This window comes from Cyprinus carpio, chromosome B10, assembly GCF_018340385.1.
Source record: "Cyprinus carpio isolate SPL01 chromosome B10, ASM1834038v1, whole genome shotgun sequence".
Lineage (NCBI taxonomy): Eukaryota > Metazoa > Chordata > Actinopteri > Cypriniformes > Cyprinidae > Cyprinus > Cyprinus carpio.
The window spans coordinates 16,733,102-16,752,095 of NC_056606.1; the positions used below are offsets into that span (position 1 = coordinate 16,733,102).

Consider the following 18,994-nt stretch of genomic DNA (forward strand, 5'->3'; position numbering starts at 1 on the left):
AAATAGAAATATCCCTTCAGAAGAACGTTAGGTCCCAGGTTTTTTACTACTGTAAAAAAGACATCTAAACAACTTTTTAACAAGCATTTTAAACCAAAAATTCCAGGAAAGGAATAACCTTGAGCATAAAAGGTTTTTATTTTTTAAATTCTCTTGTCTCATTTGACAACTCTCTTAGCATTTATAATTGACAAATAACTCAGAATAACTACGGTCATACAATACGCGAGGGATATTCGAACTTGCGCTGGCAACCCGGCGTGTCGCTATGTGACGTAAGCTCGTGCTGTGCCCCTCGCTCCAGCTAACCGGAGGTATGTGTTTTAAGTGTGTGTTCTGCTGTGTAACTGTTGAATTATATTAATATCTATTACTAATAGTTTCATTTCAATCCTTTTGTGAAGTCATAAACAAAAAGTGAACATTTTGATTTATATACGCGTATGTCTGCCCTTACAGAAAGTACTACGGCGATGGTAGCATAGTACAGTGATAGTATCATATGATAACGTACCACAGTGTGACTTTGCTACGTGATACTGAATGATTGACATACTCATGTACAATGGACGTCAAAATATTTAAACAGAGACATGTTAAATGTCCAAAAACATGTCAGTATTACAGTACTTCTGCTTTTTTAAAACATGAGGGCTATTTTGTAACACGTCGTGGCTGTTATTGAGCGATAAAAGTTTCTTTGTAAGGAACCAAGGTGGCGAAAAATTACATTAATTAGAAATTGACGAAAGTCTTTCAAAGGAAAAGGTATTTTGTAATTGGTCATCATTATGTAATTACATCGAGCTTTCAAAAGAGGGCACAACGTGACAAAGTCACAAATGCTATTGTTTGTCAACTTACTTTCGACGTAAGATATACAGGAGCGTTCGAAAGAACCCCTCGCAGAATCTGTGGAAATGTGAATAATTTTAACGAAAATAAGAGAGGACATACAAAATGCATGTTGTTTTATTTATGTAGTACTGTCCTGAGTAAGATATTTTACATAAAAGATGTTAACATTTAGACAAAAAAATAAAAATAGCTGAAATTATTAAAATAACCCCATTCAAAAGTTTGGGAACCCTTGGTTGCTAATACTGTGTGTTGTTACCTGGATGATCCAAGACTGTTTTGTGTTTTTGTTTTGCGATGGTTGTTCATGAGTTCCTTGTTTGTTCTGAACAGTTAAACTGAGCACTGTTCTTCAGAAAAATCCTCCATGTCCTGCAGATTCTTCAGTTTTCCAGCATCTTTGCATATTTGAACCCTTTCCAGCAGTTACTGTATGATTCTGAGATCCATCTTTTCTCATCAAGGACAACTGAGGGACTCAAATACAACTATTAAAAAAGGTTCAAACATTCACTGATGCACCAGAAGGAAACACGCTGTATTAAGAGCCTTAATACATTTTAAAGCATTTTAAAATATGCAAAAGAAGCTGGAAAACTGAAGATTCTGCAGGACATGGAGGATTTTTCTGAAGAAAAGTGCTCAGTTTAACTGTTCAGAACAAACAAGGTACTCGTGAGCAACCATCACAAAACATGATCGTGGATCATCCAGGTAACCACACGCAGTATTAAGAACCAAGGATTCACAAACTTTTGAATGGGGTTATTTTAATAATTTCAGCTATTTTTTTTGTCTAAATGTAAACATCTTTTAAGTAAAGTATCTTACTGAGGACAGTACTAAATAAATAAAATAACATGCATTTTGTATGACCTCTCTTATTTTTGTTAAAATTATTCACATTTTCACAGATTCTGCAAGGGGTTCTCAAAGTTTTGCATGCTATCTATCTATACTGTCTATCTATACAATTTTTTTATTTTTTTTACATTTTATAAATGATTAATAAATTATATAAATACAAATTATATATCTGTGTGACTGTGTAATTTACTGCATATGTATGTATGCTTATTTAAGAGTCACTTCAATCAATTGTAGACTAATACTAAGTGATGAAAACAATCTGTTTTCGCAGACATATCTCTTTTCTGAATTCTGTGAAAATGGAGGACAGTGAATCCCAGATGCTCTCTGATGAGGAGCAGACTCCGGAGCCTCTCCTCGGCTCTCTGGACATCTTCCTCTTCTCTCTAATCGCAGGACTGCTTATCTACTGGTTCTTCTTCCGAAAAAAACCAGAGCCTGTTCCAGAGATGAAGCCATTCACTCCAGTGTAAGTGCCTGATTTTAAATCCCCTTCCCCCTTCATTTGTCCTCAAGAGGGAAATATTACACCCACACAAATTTTTCTGCATGACTAAAATGTTGATCAGAGCTTTGCTAGTTACAAAATTAGCTTATGCATTACAGCTCTTGGCAGAACCTGTGTTATGGGGCTCAAATTTGCAATAATATTTTTGTTGGATGGCCTGCTTATAGTTTTTCTCCCCATAGACCTTTGGCCTTGTTCGAACAAAGCATCGTTTCTGCACCATAGCTCGTTCCTAAAGCACTTTGTGGTTCGGTTGGTCATGGGTGCCAACATTGCAAAGTGTTGACATCATGGGATTGAGAGAATGTGCATGCATTACATTCTGTCTCAGCTTTATGGTCTGTAGCAGCTGAGAGACTGTTCATATACACAGTGGTCATGTGTCATTGTGAATGCCAACAGCTACTTCTTTGTTCACGAATTTTCATACATGCCATGTATATAAAAAAAGTGAATTTCCTGTTCGGTTTTCACAATGCTCAACAGTCAGTGGCTCAGGTAATGATATCAAACATTAAACTGAGCTGTGTAATAAACAGAAGGATTATATGTGAGCCTGGACCACAAAACCAGTCTTAAGTAGCACGGGTATATCTGTAGGCAATAGCCAACAATACATTGTATGGGTCAAAATTATAGATTTTTCTTTTATACCAAAAATCATTAGACAAGGCAAGGCAAGTTTATTTGAATAGCACATTTCATACAAGATGGTAATTCAAAGTGCTTTACATAAAAGGAAGTAAAATAATCATAAAAAATAATCACATCAATAAAAACAAGGAATTAAAAAACTTTCAAAATTATTAAAAAATGTATTTAAAATGAATTAAAACAGTTAAGAACAAAAGATGATTATACATCAAATACAGTGCAATCAGTTCGGACATAGCACAGTGCTCATTCAGTACATTCATTAGGATATTAAGTAAAGATCAATACCGTTAATATATAAAAACTTAATTTTTGATTAGTAATAATATGCATTGCTAAGGACTTCATTTTGACAACTTTAAAGGCAATTTTCTCAAAATGTAGATTTTTTTGCTCCCTCAGATTCCAGATTTTCAATTAGATGTATTTTGGGCAAATATTTTTCTATCATAATAATACATACATCAATGGAAAGCTTATTTATTCAGCTTTCAGATGATGTATATATCTCAATTTAAATAAATGGACCCTTATGACTGGTTTTGTGGTCCACGGTCACATATGAGCTTGAAAATTAGCATTGTTTGTTCATTGTGAGTCACAGGATGTTATTCTTCCTGAATGTTCCTCGTAATCCTTGCTAGTCAGTTGTAGTGCTGTTAAACGTGTGACCTATTCACCCTTGAAAACAATGAAAGGCCTGATGACTTAGCATCAAGGTACTGTTCAAAAATGTTTTGTTTTTTTTTAAAAAAAAAGAAAGAAATTAATATTTTTATTAAGCAAGAATGCATTCAATAAAAAGTGATAGTAAAGACATATAATTATAATTCTTTTGAACTTTTTTTTTTAGCAAAGTATCATGAAATCAATGTATCATGGTTTTCACTAGATTATTAAGTACTAAAACATTGAGAATAATAAGAAATGTTGAGCACCAAATCAGCATATTTGATTGATTTCAGATTTCACGTCACATGACACTCTGCTGAAAATTCAGCTTTGCATCACAGGAATAAATGTTAAAATAGAATGACAGAGAAAACACTTATTTTTAAACTGTACTTATATTTTACTGTATTTTTGGTGAACATAACAGACTTTCAGAAACATTAAAAAAGTACATTTTGGACAATAGTGTGCACAGCTTTTCCTTCCAACATATATCACTTTTCACTATTTATTGATTGTGTTTTCTAAAAAAGCAATACATAAAGAACAGAAAAGAATAAAGGAGGAAATCTTGTACAAGTAGAGAACTATAGTATCAGGAAGACATTTTTAGTGAGCAGGAAAGGATAACCTCTTTCAATTCTCTCCACTTCCTGGTTCACATTACTCACATTGAAGGATTGCAGCCAGTCCAAGTCATCCTGCCAAAGTCTTGAAGAACACTTTCTTCTTTAGTTGTTTTAATCAAATGCATTTCTTATGTGGTGTGTGTTAAAAATGGAATTAAATCCAGAAATTTAGATTGCCTTTTGTTTAGTGATCTTTTGGCTGGGAAAGTGAGGCAATGGACTCCTTGTGTTTGTGTTGGCAGGAGCATTCAAGTTTTTATGCATGTCTATGTGTGTGTGTGCATTTAAGATTGGGGGTTTAGTAACAGTGTTGCGCTGCAGAGATCCATGGGAAATGTTGTATATTCCTGTTGCTTTGCAACCACTGTGCTCTGGCCAGATGGCAGGAGAGAGAGAGACAGAGAGCCCGTCTGAGGTCCTCGCCTGCCTCACACCCCCTTTTCCAGCGCTGAAGAGAGATGTGTTTTCTACAGAGCCTCCTAATGAACTTTTACACAAGCCAAAGGATTTCTCAGGCTTTCTGAGGGCTTGATCCGAACCTCTAAGAGACGAAAGTGCTCTGTATGCTGAGGGTCTTTTCCCCAGTCATGGGATGCATGTTTTCTTTGCCTCAGGACAGACTGGCTGCTGCAGAGAGGTTAGTCTGGGACAGAAGGATGTTTATGCGATGTTCCTTCTGTTGTGATAGATATTTCAGGTGCTATTTATGACTTTTGTCTAATTACTTTTGCTGGAAGAGATTGCTTCTAGTCTTTTAACAGTGTTTTTATAAGTGGCGTTCAAAAGCAAACTGAGGTTTCTAATTTCCATTTGCACAAATGTATGATTATTTTGTGGAATGTCTTTTGGAGTGCTGCAAGAATTCTCCATGAGAAGCGGCTAATTTGTTTCTTTCATTTGGAGTTATAAACAAGTATGTAAGGGAGGAATTCTTTGTTTTGGACGGTGATGTCTTGCCAGTGCAATGATGGTTGTGGTTAGTAATTTGATAGTTTGATTATACATTATATACCCTAAAACTGAACTCTTAAAAGTAAAAAGTTAGGTGTCCTAAATGAATCTACAGGCTACAATATTGTTCAAAAGTTTGGTGTCTGGAAGATCATTTTAAATGTTTTTGATAGAACTCTCTTTTGCTCACCAGGCCTGCATTAATTTGACAAAAAATATTGTGAAAAATTACATTACAAAAACAAAATAATATATTTTAAATGAAGCTTATTCCTGTGATGGCAAAGCTGAATTTTCAGTATCATTACTTCAGTCTTTAGTGTCAAATGATCCTTCAGAAATCATTCTTATATGCTGATTTGCTGCTCAACAAACATTTTTTTATTTTTATCAATGTAAAAAACAGCACTTGTGCTGCTTAATATTTTTATGGAAACCATGATAATGTTTTATAAGGATTTTTTTTTTTTTATGAATAGAAGGTAGAAAAAAAAACAATCTTGTCTTTACTGTTTTATCTGATACATTTAAAGTGTTTGCTGAGTAAATGTATTCATTTCTGTGTGACTCCAAACTATTAAACAATATTCTTAAAAACAGATATATAGATAGATGGATATATAGATAGATAGATTTTTTTGTTGATTTATTTGTAGAAAGTTTATTTAGAAATTTTGGAAAACTTACTTTTTATTTTTTTGTTTACATTTTAAAGAGCATTTTAATAGGAGTTGAAAACATAAGATTATTGTATCAAACTTACTATGTTCAAGTAAGGTTTTTGTGCTTTGTGGACTACCTTCTGTTCTTCATTGCTGAATTAACATGAAAGTTTGTGGTTTTCATTAGTTGAACAATGACTGAAAGCAGACGTGTTCTATTGCTGCGCTGCTCTCAGAGGGGTGTGAACTTCAGGAAGTTCTCCTGTGTGGAAAAGGCTGAGAAATGAATGGCTCAATCCCCTATTCATTACCAAAAGAATTGGTCTGGCATGCTTTTCAGCCTTTTCACATGTGTGTTTCTTCTTTTATCTATTTTCCTCTTTTTCTCTTCATAGAACACAACAAATACGTGAGACCAGCTTTATTGAGAAAATGAAGAAAACGGTGAGATTTTCAGGAACATTAAAGTTCTAAAAAGTTGAAATAATTGCCAAAAATTCCACCACCTTGAACAATGGAAAAAAAAAGTGTTCCATTATGTTTGATTTCTGTATCTTCCTATTCTAGAACCGAAACGTTGTGGTGTTTTATGGATCCCAAACAGGGACTGCTGAGGAATTTGCTAACAGGCTGGCAAAAGATGCCCAACGCTACGGCATGAAAGGCATGCCCACTGACCCAGAGGAGTATGACATGGTACTTTCACCATTATTTCTTCCTGTTTAATGCGCACTATTAAAAATCAATGAGTCAAGATCAGAACTGAGTACTTTTCAACTCTTTTGATTTTTGTCATTATAATCTCCCATTCGCAGTCCGAGCTGTCCAGACTGAAAGAGATTCCTAATTCCATGGCTGTGTTCTGCATGGCAACCTATGGAGAGGGAGACCCCACAGACAACGCTCAGGAGTTCTACGATTGGATGCAAGGGACTGATGATGATCTAGCGGGAGTCAATTTTGCTGTGAGTAATACTCCAACATTAGCAAAGTTGCATTGAAGGCTAATTTCTTTCTTTTTGTGATTCATGTCTATGGTGAGTAAACTGGGATCAAGAGATTGCATGAGACAACCTTGCAACCTTCCACCCTCCATAATTCCAGGCCTTTTTATGGAGTGGTACCTATTTCCTGGGCAGTCGGTGAAGTTCTTAACAAGCCTGAGCCCGAGGCTGTCCCGTAGTTAAGGGGCCCATGGACTCCTCATCAGTTCTCTCTCACCAAATGGAAACATCTGGCCTAGCCAAACAAAGCTAGAGCTCCATCCCAGCGGAACTTCTCTCTTAGCGGGACTCTTTCAGATGGAACTGGATCACTGGATCTTCTGTTTCTTTTATTCTGGAGACATGGGTGTCCTGATGCCACTTAAGTTGGACCTGCATTCTGGATGAAAGCCTTGTGGTTTCAGTCTGGAGTTCTCAGATTCTTTTATGTGGATGTGGTGGGACAGTGTGGTAAAACATGTGGTTGGAAAGTTGAAACATCACTGCAGTGCGTCTACAGCGTTAGATGACTGTGGGATAGGCTAGAGGAGGTTAAAAGGAGCAAAGAAGAACCTTGCAGACAGTTTCATTATTCTGTTGAATTTTAGTCCAATGCATTGAAGTCAGTTTTAATCATAAATATATATGAAGTTTTTTGTTATCCAGAAGTCATAATTTAGGTTTAGTTTCCATTTCCATTTGGTGACTCGTATCTCAATTTGATCTTTTTGAACTAGAGAGGAAGTTTTGAATGATTAAGTAAAACTTCTAGTAGATTGAACTCACATTAAAAAAAATACAAGACAGTTTAAATGTTTTTAGTTGACATTAAGCCTTTAGAGTATTGTATGTGTTTATTGAAAGTGTCTCAATTCTGTCTTTTTTACACCTTGCAGAGATTGAATGATTTTTATTTTTTTTGCTAATTTTTCATAGGTGTTTGGTTTAGGAAATAAAACATATGAGCACTTCAATGCCACAGGCAAGTATACAGACAAGAGGCTTGCTGAACTGGGGGGAAATAGGGTCTTTGACCTGGGCCTCGGGGATGACGACAGCAAGTGAGTGAATAAAAGATTGAAACCGATACAATAGATAAACATGTGCATGTTGTCTTCTTTTGTCTGCCTGTCCTAATTATTTAATCTTAAATCTTTTATAGCTTGGAAGAGGATTTTATTTCTTGGAAGGAACAGTTTTGGCCTGCAGTATGTGAGTTCTTTGGCGTGGAGGCCACGGGAGAAGACAGCAGGTATGATTTTCTTTTCTTTTTTAATTTTCCATGTGCTTGTTTTGTAATTGAATCACAGCTTTTAATTTAAAAACAGTCTGCAATACAGTATTGGTAGGCATCAAATAGTAGAATTTAAAAGAGCCAGACCAGCTGTGTGAGATTGTCTAGTTCAAACGTGATGTTTATTTGATGGGTATTTTGTGGCAACACAACACATGCAGTGTCTCATCTCCATATTAGAGGAAGCAAATCCATTTATCATGTTCTTCCATAACAAAAACCTCCCCTGTCCTGCTTTGAATAGGTTTTTGCATCTTATTAAACATCATAGGTGTTTTGAATGCTTTAAATACAGGCTAGGATGAGATCTCCAATCCTTTTTGTGTTCTTTCAGCATTCGGCAGTTTGAACTGGTGGTTCATAATGACATCAATATGAATGAAGTGTACACCGGAGAGATGGGGCGGCTCAAAAGCTTTCAGACACAGAAACCGTGAGTTCATGACACCGATCGGCATTTTAAAAGATCACTCTTGATCTGGGAATACATTTTATGCTTTAGTTGTTTAGAAATCTATAAATTTACCTTAAGTTTGTGTAAAGTTTTTTAATTGTGGTTTTGTGAACAACTTTTTTTTAGGATTAGAGTCTCATGTTTTAAATGATATACTGAAATGTTACACTAAAACATTTTATCTGATTGCATTGTTATTCATTTGATTTGTGCAGACCGTTTGATTCTAAGAATCCTTTCCTTGCAACTGTGACCGGTAATCGTAAACTGAACGAAGGAGGAAATCGGCACCTGATGCATATCGAGTTAGATATCACAGACTCTAAAATCAGGTATGCATAATAATAATGACTTGTTGGGTGAATCTCATGAAAACATTTCCAGGTCACGTTTCACCCTAAAAACAGAAAGGGGAAAAAAGGTCATTTGTAGGAAGAAAATTAAGCCTGTTGTTATTGTTTTACATAAATAATACATATACAATTTTATTATAGAAAAATAATTTTAGATTTCTATATTAAATATTATTTCCTCTTTTTCCCCCCTTTTTAAAGGTTTGTAATACAACCCATGTTCTTGAGGGTTTTAATGAGATTCAGGCTCTTATAATTGTGTTCATATGATGATGTGATGTTGATTCAACAATCTGAGGTGATTCCACAGTTATTAAATAATTATTCTTCATATTACAGCATTGAATTGAACAACTAAAATGGTTTGAAGTATCACTAATACAAATAGCAGTACTGTTATTCGTATAACATATAAAATAAGTTTGCATGCATACTGTGCATAATATCTTCACTATTGAGTATATATTCATGCAGTGTCCAGAGTGTTTTTTTTAATGTCCACATATAAATCAGTTGATTACCAAACTTGGCAGATATGATTCTGGAGATCATGTTGCTGTTTACCCCACAAATGATGCAGCGGTGGTCAACAGAATAGGAGAGAGACTTGGAGTAGATCTTGATACTGTAATCTCTCTCAAAAACCTTGATGGTATGTACTAATATCTGAAATTCATATTATATAATTAAAAAGTTAGAATATGTTTTTATGTGTATTGGAACATGCTATGATTGCTTATAATGTTTCAATTCTGTAGAGGAATCCAATAAAAAGCACCCGTTCCCCTGTCCAACCACCTACCGTACGGCACTGACTCATTACCTTGACATCAACAACACTCCTCGCACAAATGTGCTGTTTGAGCTAGCGCAGTACGCCTCTGATCCGCAAGAGCAAGAAAACATGCGCAAGATGGCATCTGCTTCACCTGAAGGAAAGGTTAGGATCACGTCATAATCACTAAAGTATGGAAGCCCGTTTCTGCTACTGAATAAAAAATTTAACAAGGCAATTGCAACATTTTATATAACAATTCTGACCTTTTTTCTCGCAATTGCAATTCTTAATTTTTTTACTCAGTATTGCGTGATATAAACATGCAATTACAGGAAAAAACTGAATTTAAACGTGCAATTCTGAAATAAAGTTGCAGTTCTCAGAAATAATGTCAGAATCGCAAGATATTAACAAATTTATTTCTCAATTCTGACTTTATGATATGCAATTGCGAGTTTACATCTCATAATTCTGAGGAAAAAATTCAGAATTGCGAAATGTAAACTCGCAATTGTGAGAAAAAAGTCAGAATTGCTAGTCTGAATTGTTAGGTAAACTCGCAATTGCAAAAGAAAAAAAAAACCAGAATCGCAAGTTTATCACAATTCTGAGGAAATTGCGAAATGTAAACTCGCAATTGTGAGAAAAAAGTCAGAATTGTAAGGTAAACTCGCAATTGCAAAAAAAGAAATCAGTTTATTTCTCGCAATTGTGAGTTTATATCATTTAGGTCTGAAAAAAAAACAGTTGCGACTGTGAATTTAAATCCCACAATTCTGACTTTGATTATTTTGAGGAATTAAAAGTTGCAATTTAATTTTTTTTTATTCAGTGGCAGAAACGGGACGGGCTTCCATCCTGATGTAATAGTAGTCTATAGCAAAACTTGAACATTTTTATTCACCATCTGATTGGTCCTTTAAAGGCTTTGTATCACAGCTGGGTTTTGGATTCTGAGAGGAACATACTAGCTATTCTAGAGGATCTACCTTCCCTGAATCCTCCTATAGACCACCTGTGTGAGCTCCTTCCTCGACTTCAGGCTCGATACTATTCCATTGCCTCTTCCAGCAAGGTAAAAGCTGCAGTTTTCAATATTATACCGTGAATTAAAAACTTTGAGGTTGACACAAGCTTTGTTAACCCTCATTACAGGTCTATCCAACCTCTATCCACATTTGTGCTGTGGTGATAGAGTACACCACCAAGACAGAAAGAGTCTTCAAGGGTGTGGCCACCAACTGGCTTAAGAACAAAGAAGTGACCGATAATGGCCATAAGCACACCGTTCCCATGTATGTTAGGAGATCCCAATTCCGCCTGCCATTCAAACCCAGTAACCCTATAATCATGATCGGGCCTGGTACTGGCATCGCCCCCTTCATGGGCTTCATCCAAGAGAGAGCATGGCAGAAGGAACAAGGTGAAGCTTGAACTTGCTTTGACAAAATATATAATAATATAGCATAGGTCTCTCACTCAGTTTTTGCTCTCTGTTGCAGGGAAGGAAGTTGGTGAGACGATACTGTACTTTGGTTGTCGCCATAAGAACGAGGACTTCCTGTATCAGCAGGAACTGGAGGAGTTTGAGAGGGCAGGCGTGCTGACACAACTTAACGTTGCCTTTTCCAGAGACCAGGAGCACAAGGTGAGTGATGCACTGAAATTCAGATTCTGGCCAGTAACTAAATTATTTTCATGTTATGGCCGCCATTAATGATATTAAAGTTTTATACTATACTGGCTAAAAAATATCTATAAAATAGTTTGTTTGTATTGTATAATGGATTTTCATTTTTAGATTTGCTAAATGTTATGGTTAACAGTGTTAAATTATTAGTGTTTTAAAAAGATTGAAAGACTTGAAGTGTGTGGCAAAACTAATACAAATTAAAAATAGGAATTACACATTTTTAAATACTTTTTTACATTTCCAATATTGGTCACATGTACTTTTATATAAAACTTTTATTTTGCTAGGATGGATTAAATTGAACAAAAGACATTTATGATATTCCATAAGATTTCTATTTAAAATAAATGCTGATCTTTTGAACTATATTCATCAAAGAATATTGAAAAACAGATTTATTTTACAATGATATTAATGATTTCTGAAGGATCATGTGACACTGAAGACAGGAATAATGGCTGCTGAAAATTCAGCTTTGCATCACAGGAATAAATTACTTTTTAAAATATATTAAAATAGAAAACTGTTATTTTAAATTATAATAATCACAATATAAAATGTTTAGCTGTAAATAAATGCAGCCTTTTTTTTCAAAACTTGTACTGTATTGGAAAACAAGAAACATAAATATATTTATTTGCATCCATATTTAAAGATGCACTACATATTATTTGATTATTTTTTTTATTTTTTCCTAAACAACCAGTGTTGCCAAGTCTGCCGTTTTTCCCGCAGAATTGGGCTACTCTAACACTGTTGCTTTTCATGTCCGTGGGTTGAAGCGACCCCAATAATGTGATATTTAGCCCCCGGAATGCGATTTTTATTTTTTTACCGGGGAATCCCTGTCAAAACGCGATTGTGCTAGTTTTGGGCTAGTTTTGAGTAGCAATTGGGTGGGTTTTGTTGCGAAAACCTGGCAACCCTGTAAATGATCACTATGACTGGTCTTCATTACATTGATTTCAGGGTTACGTGAAAGAGTGTTTTCCCGATTAAAGATTTCCATTTTTAGTTTGGAACTGAAGAGTAATTCTGTGGACTTGTTTTTACAGATCTATGTGCAACATCTTCTGAAGAAAAACAAGGAGCAGTTGTGGAAGCTCATTCATTCAAATAATGCCCATATCTACGTTTGTGGGTAAGAACCAGAAGTTGCTTCTACCACAGATGAATAACATTCTTATGAACTAAATCCACACTAGTAGTTAACTGGCAGGATTTCAGTGGAACAATAAACAGCTTGAAATAATTATAGTGCTTCCATATAATTATATGATTTTTCTAGCATAAAGTGGTCAATACTGCCATTCATCAGTATCATATTGTATCTTTAAAGACCACAGCATCTCTTTCCAGCAGCATATTTGCTTGCGTATGTAATGAGAATATGTGTCCTTGCAGAGATGCACGTAACATGGCTCGGGACGTGCACACGGCCTTCTATGAGATTGCAGAGGAGGTGGGCGGCCTGACGCACACTCAAGCTGTGGACTATTTCAAGAAGCTGATGACCAAGGGCCGGTACTCGCAGGACGTTTGGAGCTAAGCTTGATAAACCAATGTTTGCCACTTTACCTCAAAGCCATCATTTTTCCAAAAGCTAGAGCTAAAACATAGAATTTGCCTGGACTGATTGGTTATATAATAGAATTTTGATGAAAGATACTGCAATCCAGCATCACACAAAAGCATGGTTTAACATTCTTCCTTCAGATGCGTTTAGGATATTCAGTGTACTGCAACAGGAAACTGATTTGACTGCATTTGAACCCTAAGCAGCATTGGATGTTCATGTATACGCAAATGTAGGTCAAGGGTACAAAATGCTTTTTTTTTTTTTTTTTTTTGAACGAGGCCTTATAAAGAATATTCATATATAAATGTTGTCATACTCGTTTTATCTCTATGTGAAAATACTGCAAGTATCACTTTGTGACGTACTGTAAAACTTTAGAGTTTGTTTTTGTGATATGTGTTACAGGAAATTAACAATTTAGGTCAGTTGTGTTTTTTTTTTTGGTTGTTTTTTTTTGGATCATGTGATGTTTGTTCAGTCTTATTTCCTGTTGTTTCAAGATATTCTGCCACTCTTTTTATGCATTAGTTCACAAATTCAATGTTAAGTAGCAGTGAATGAGCAATTATGCATTTAACATGACTCCCATCTTTGAGTGAAGTGTTACATTCTGTTTTAGCAAGTGGTCAGGTGTTAATAGTCACAGAAATATGTATTTTCCTAACATTTAAAAAGGTGCATTTATGAAAAGAAAAGTAAGTTCTTCTCTTATTTTCTTATGCTTTTAAGTGAACCAACTGCATAGCCCAGCACGCTGATTTTAAAATGAGACAAGCTTGCATTGGTGTAATTTTAAAACTTAATGCATTAATACTGCTTAGGAAGAGAAATGTCATTGTGATGTCAAATGTTTTGTGCAAAATTGTGATCTCAGTCATGCAATGTTTGACAATTAAAGAATATGCACAAACACTGTCTGGCCTCAAAATGTGTTTGTATGGACATGCTTAAAAAATACTGTAGTATTTAAAATTGATTAAAACATGATAGAAGCATTTTACTCAATTCAGTTTTTAATTTAAGGTACAAAATATTCTTTAGCAAAACTCCAACTGTATAATATTAAAAACAAGTTAAACATCACTGCACATCTGGAGCCATTTGAATTCTAGGAACAAGATATGAGGAACAGAAGAACGACCAAACAAAAAACTGTTAAGTCTCTAGGATGACAATGACACAGGGGCTCCAGGGGGAGTTGTGGGAAACGAAGGCACTCCAGTCTCTGGCTGTGAGATCGGAGGTGTGAATGGCACTCCTGGCTGAGGCAGTTTAGTAAAGGGTTGACCTGTCATGTTGACTGGAGGCCTGAACTGATGCTGAGCATATGGGGACATCGGCATCCACGGGCTGCCGGTGTGATGGCTGTGCCCATGATGATGTCCATGGCTGTGACCATGACCGTGTCCATGTCCATGATCGTGACCAATGCTGACTTTAGCGTAAGGTGAAGTAAATGTGTATTGCTGTTGAGGATACAGTGAGACGGGCCAACCATCGACTGTGTTGGGTAGGCTTCCCATAACTTGACCACTGGTTGCATTTACTGGAGCGTAGGCCTGGACAGGGTACGACCCTGGTGGAGCGTTTCTGGAATTACAAATAGTATAAATATAAGTTCTTCTCTTATTTTCTTATCAGTTTCTTGACTAGTATGCCTTTTCCACTGATTTCTACTTATAGAATTGATTCCTCAATTCATCCCCCTAGTGTGCCAAAGCTGCAACTGCATTAAAATGCCCAGCACTGAGGTTTTAAAATAAGACAAGCTTGCATTTGTTTGTTTTTAAATCTTAATGCATTCAGCGTAACTGGGAATCACACAAACACTGTCTGTGTTTTAAGGTCAGAAAATATACTGAGAAAAATCAAAACATGTGTTTTGGTTTTAGGGACAGTGCACCTAAAAATGAAAATTGTGTCATCATTTAATCACCCTCATGTCTTTTCAAAACTGGGTGACTTTCTTTCTTCTGAGCAACATAGAAGAAGATATTCTGAAGAATGTTGGGAACCAAACAGTTTCTGTTCCCATTGACTTTCATTGAGAATTTTGACCATACAATTAAAGTTAACGGGAAGCAAAACTGTTTGGTTACCAACATTCTTTAAAACGTTGTCAAAATATGACAGAGTTTTCACTTTTGGGTGGTTTAAGACTGTTTTAAAGACCTGCATAAATTAAATGAATAACCTCCATAAAGAACCTACTGACAAAATCTTAAAATATATGTTTCTCAGGTTTTTTAACTTAAACCGGCTGTGGCACACATTCAGCAAAGACGTAAAGCTTAAAAGATACCAACAATAACTGATAAAAAACACTTTACTACTGCTAGCTGCTCAAAATGAGGAAGATACTGTAAAATCTGCACTCTAACAACCTTCTGCACACTGCAATATGAACACCGTAAAGTAAACAAAAGGGTGACCATATGTAATTGTGGCACTGATCACTCACGTGAGGTCAAGTGGCTTTTTGCGCTCTTCGGTCGATGCAGGAATGAACTGGACACCAGGTATATGCTTTAGCAAGCGAAAAGGGAACTTCTTCTCCAAGACGGAAGCTCTAGATTCGGACATCTCTAATAATGAAAACCATCCCATTCCATCTAAAAGTGAAGTTAAGGAATAGTATAAAAATACACTATACACTGATTGAACTACATCATAGGATTGTCTGCTTTACAATACAGGATTGCCATATGAAATAAAATGAAAAAGTCTTGAGTATTCTATACATTTTAGATTAAGGATACGTAACATTCCTGTAATGATGGCCAGGACGTTGCAAAGGAAAAAAGCGTTTGGAAAGAACAGGGTTAGAATTATTAGAATAATCCAGGGGAGAGATGAAGTAGGCACACTGACGCCCATAATATATGCCTTCCGCATAGCAGAATTGATGGTTATCATTCCCAGGACGGACAGGGCTAATGGGATGAGCCCATTTACTGAGCTCCTACTGGACGGGGAGAACAGCAGTGACTCCAGCAGCACATGTAGGAGTCCACAGATGGACGACAGCAGCAGTGACCGGTAGAGGAATCTGACCGTTCCGATTCCTCGCTCCAGCCCACTACAGGGAAACGCCATCAGAACGGCACTTAGGAACAAAAGCATCATATTCTTGTGGTAGAGGAAATAGGTGAAGAGTTTGTAGACTGTGGAGAGAAGGGACAAAAATTAAGTAACACAAAAATATGGTATATGTATTTATTTTAATATGATAACATAATATAGGAAACACAGGCGCGCTACCTAATTCAGTAAACATTACAAAACTTTATCTGAAGCAAAAAACGTATTTGGAAAATATGACAAAGGTAAGACTAAGTAGGCAACTTAAGTACTACAGTCAAAGCATTGTAAATTATATAAAATAAAAATTATGGATAAATAGGAAAATATTAATTTAAAGATGTTGATTATGTATACAAGCAGCACATTTTGAATTTATTGCAAAATATGTATATATATATATATATTTATATATATATATATATATATACACATATTTATGTAGTTTTGAGCATAGGGAGGTTGACTTGATTATGTGCTTTATAGGAGTGGGCGGGAACTAAAGAGTTCTTTTGGCGGGATTTGCTTGACTGTTGTTTCCAAACAGGTTTCTCACCCCTAAACTCACGTCATTGGTCGATACTGCCCAAGACCAACCTCCAGTTTTTCTGATTGGCTAACATATATGAAATAATTAAATAACCAATAAACTTCAGTTGCGTGGTACTCATTCTAGCGCTTTTATTCCTGAAAAATGTCAACAATATTGTTGTTCCGTTTTCTCAAAAAGAGACTAAATGTAAATTTAAATGTATTAAAGTGAATTCTGTCAAAGTTAGAAGTATATTAGCATAGAGCTGGCAGCAGAGGTAAAAGACAAGGACGGCAAACCACAAAACTCTAATTTTGAGGTATTTAAGGCACGTCCTGCCCAACATACATTCATTAAGACAGTAGTTGTGGGTCACAGGCTACATCAGTCTACAAAATGCAATGAGTTCAACTTATTTGTGCGCCTTGTAGAAGGAAAAAGGGAGCTGAGGGAGTTATTTGTGACTTATACGTTTTAAAGAACTCTTACCATGGCCGCTGATGACAGCACTGGACTCCAGACTGAAAAAGTGCTCTGGAATATCTAAGTAATATGGTGTGACACTAAAAACACATGACAGCACGATCACAATCGCTACCCCACAGGTCAACTCTATATCCGGTGCAAAATCTGCAAACGTCTTCTTCCACTTTTTCAAAGTGCTATGCATTTTCAGGATGGAGAATGTGCATCATTTACAAGACGCCCTTAAAGAACAATTATTTACGGAGAGCGGATCCCTTTCGTGTTTTGTTTTAGACTGCAGTTCCCAGCACTTGAACCACAACTTCCGCGTTAAAGGAATGGTTAATCAAGGGGATAAAAATGCGTAGCCTTTGCGCAGATATGTGCAGACTCTTATCAATTGTTCAGCCTCATATTACTTAAAACAGAGCGCTGTCACTGTCAGCGAATTTTCGCTAATATAATATGCCTAATTATTTCAGTGGTCACTTAAAAATAAAATAAATCGTCCTCTTTTTGTACTGAACTTCACAAAGTGCTTTCAGAATCAGAATGAGAATTATTTACAACAAGTACCCTATGCTTGCAAGTAAGCTTCTTAGTGAAGCTCCCAGTAAACAGAAAACATAATGAGCTATATGAGATAGGCTATTCTGTGTGTTCTGCTTATTAGGGAACACCAGATCCAAATTAAACGTTATTTGCATATTCACTAAAATGTAATATGACTCACTCATACATACAGTAAATCTGTTTGATGGGAAACAAATTAATGTGATGACTGATGCTTCTTGAAATCAATTGGGCCAGTAATATCCTATTGTTTCTCTCATTTGGACTTCCTGCTACTTAAATCTAATACTGAGGCATTTGCTAATTGTTCATATCGTCATTAATTTTTTATCGCGGTGTAATAAGCAAAAAGGGAATGTACCCTCCCCTGTGGGTCAAATGAGGATTTGGAGTTGATAGGAAGAAGAGAATAACAATAGACAGAGATTGACAGATACAGTATTATTGTTACAAAATAAACACATATTGTAGGTGAATTTACAGTTAAACCCAAGCAGGTATGATGAATGAAGACTAGGAGTCAGAGATGCAATCAATTGAAGTAAAATTTACTAAAGAAAATAATTTGCAGTTTCATCAGCAGAAGTAACTCTATATGAGTTTGTAGGCCATTCTGCGTACATGCTCAATACACCACTTATTATACTCTAACAGAGGTCACAAATTACATCAAAGCATGGGTAGGAAGGATTCTGGTTGGCTGAAACATAAACTTAAAAAATCTCCACACATGGACGTCTAGTTCAAAACATATCTCCTGGTGATTATTTAGGTGACAAGCGATCAGTGTTGATATAATTAACAGATCATCCGGGTGACGACAGATCTCAATATGAATGCTTACTCCTCAGGTGCCATCTTCACATCTCCCTGAAGACGAGCCCTGCACAGACAGATACCAACACACATATGCAGAAAACACATAACTACCTCAGGGTTGGCTGGCTCGGCCCTGAATCTTACCAGGTGTTTAGTTTTACACACACAGACAATGAGTGCAGCTTCTCAGACAAAGAAAGGTGAGAAGCTCGGACCATATCCAGCTTTATTCATTAATATACATACATGGAAAACAACCTAAATGTTCTGAGTACACATTTATCAGGTAGACGAGAGGCCCTATATATATATATATATATATATATATATATATATATATATATATATATATATTATGAACTTTAACCTGAAAGGAGTAAAATGGAGTTAGAAAAGGAAGAAGCTTCTCACAAACAAGAGAAAGACACACTCCAATAACATAGTTCATCTTAGTGACTATTACTAGTAGTATGTGGTAAATAATAAATGTATTCAATCACTAACAATATATGAGATTAAATATTGATTAATAACTTGATCAATAAACATGCAAAAGGATAATAAATATAATTTATGAAGGCCATGG

At 35.8% G+C, this 18,994-nt stretch overlaps 2 protein-coding genes across 3 annotated transcripts; one reads left to right on the forward strand and one right to left on the reverse strand.

The window, feature by feature from the left end:
- The first annotated feature begins 174 nt into the window (after positions 1-174).
- Positions 175-13,851, forward strand: pora (P450 (cytochrome) oxidoreductase a). 2 transcript variants are annotated; one of them, XM_042732910.1, is made up of 16 exons: positions 175-314; positions 2,000-2,197; positions 6,200-6,248; positions 6,372-6,500; positions 6,620-6,769; positions 7,724-7,848; positions 7,950-8,039; positions 8,416-8,514; positions 8,751-8,867; positions 9,422-9,540; positions 9,647-9,828; positions 10,592-10,741; positions 10,822-11,089; positions 11,169-11,314; positions 12,415-12,500; positions 12,764-13,851. In XM_042732910.1, exons 2-16 carry the CDS (start codon positions 2,028-2,030, stop codon positions 12,906-12,908), a joined length of 2,025 nt encoding a protein of 674 aa, XP_042588844.1. In that variant the 5' UTR covers positions 175-314; positions 2,000-2,027; the 3' UTR covers positions 12,909-13,851. The 2 variants fall into 2 exon arrangements, with proteins under 2 accessions (XP_042588844.1, XP_042588845.1); XM_042732911.1 differs by lacking the exons at positions 175-314; positions 2,000-2,197 and adding an exon at positions 4,085-4,828.
- rhbdd2 (rhomboid domain containing 2) lies at positions 13,551-17,361 on the reverse strand. Its single transcript, XM_042732914.1, has 4 exons — positions 17,041-17,361; positions 15,698-16,102; positions 15,400-15,550; positions 13,551-14,528 (listed from the first exon to the last, which is right to left on the reverse strand). Exons 1-4 carry the CDS (start codon positions 17,219-17,221, stop codon positions 14,102-14,104), a joined length of 1,164 nt encoding a protein of 387 aa, XP_042588848.1. The 5' UTR covers positions 17,222-17,361; the 3' UTR covers positions 13,551-14,101.
- Positions 17,362-18,994: the final 1,633 nt, after the last annotated feature.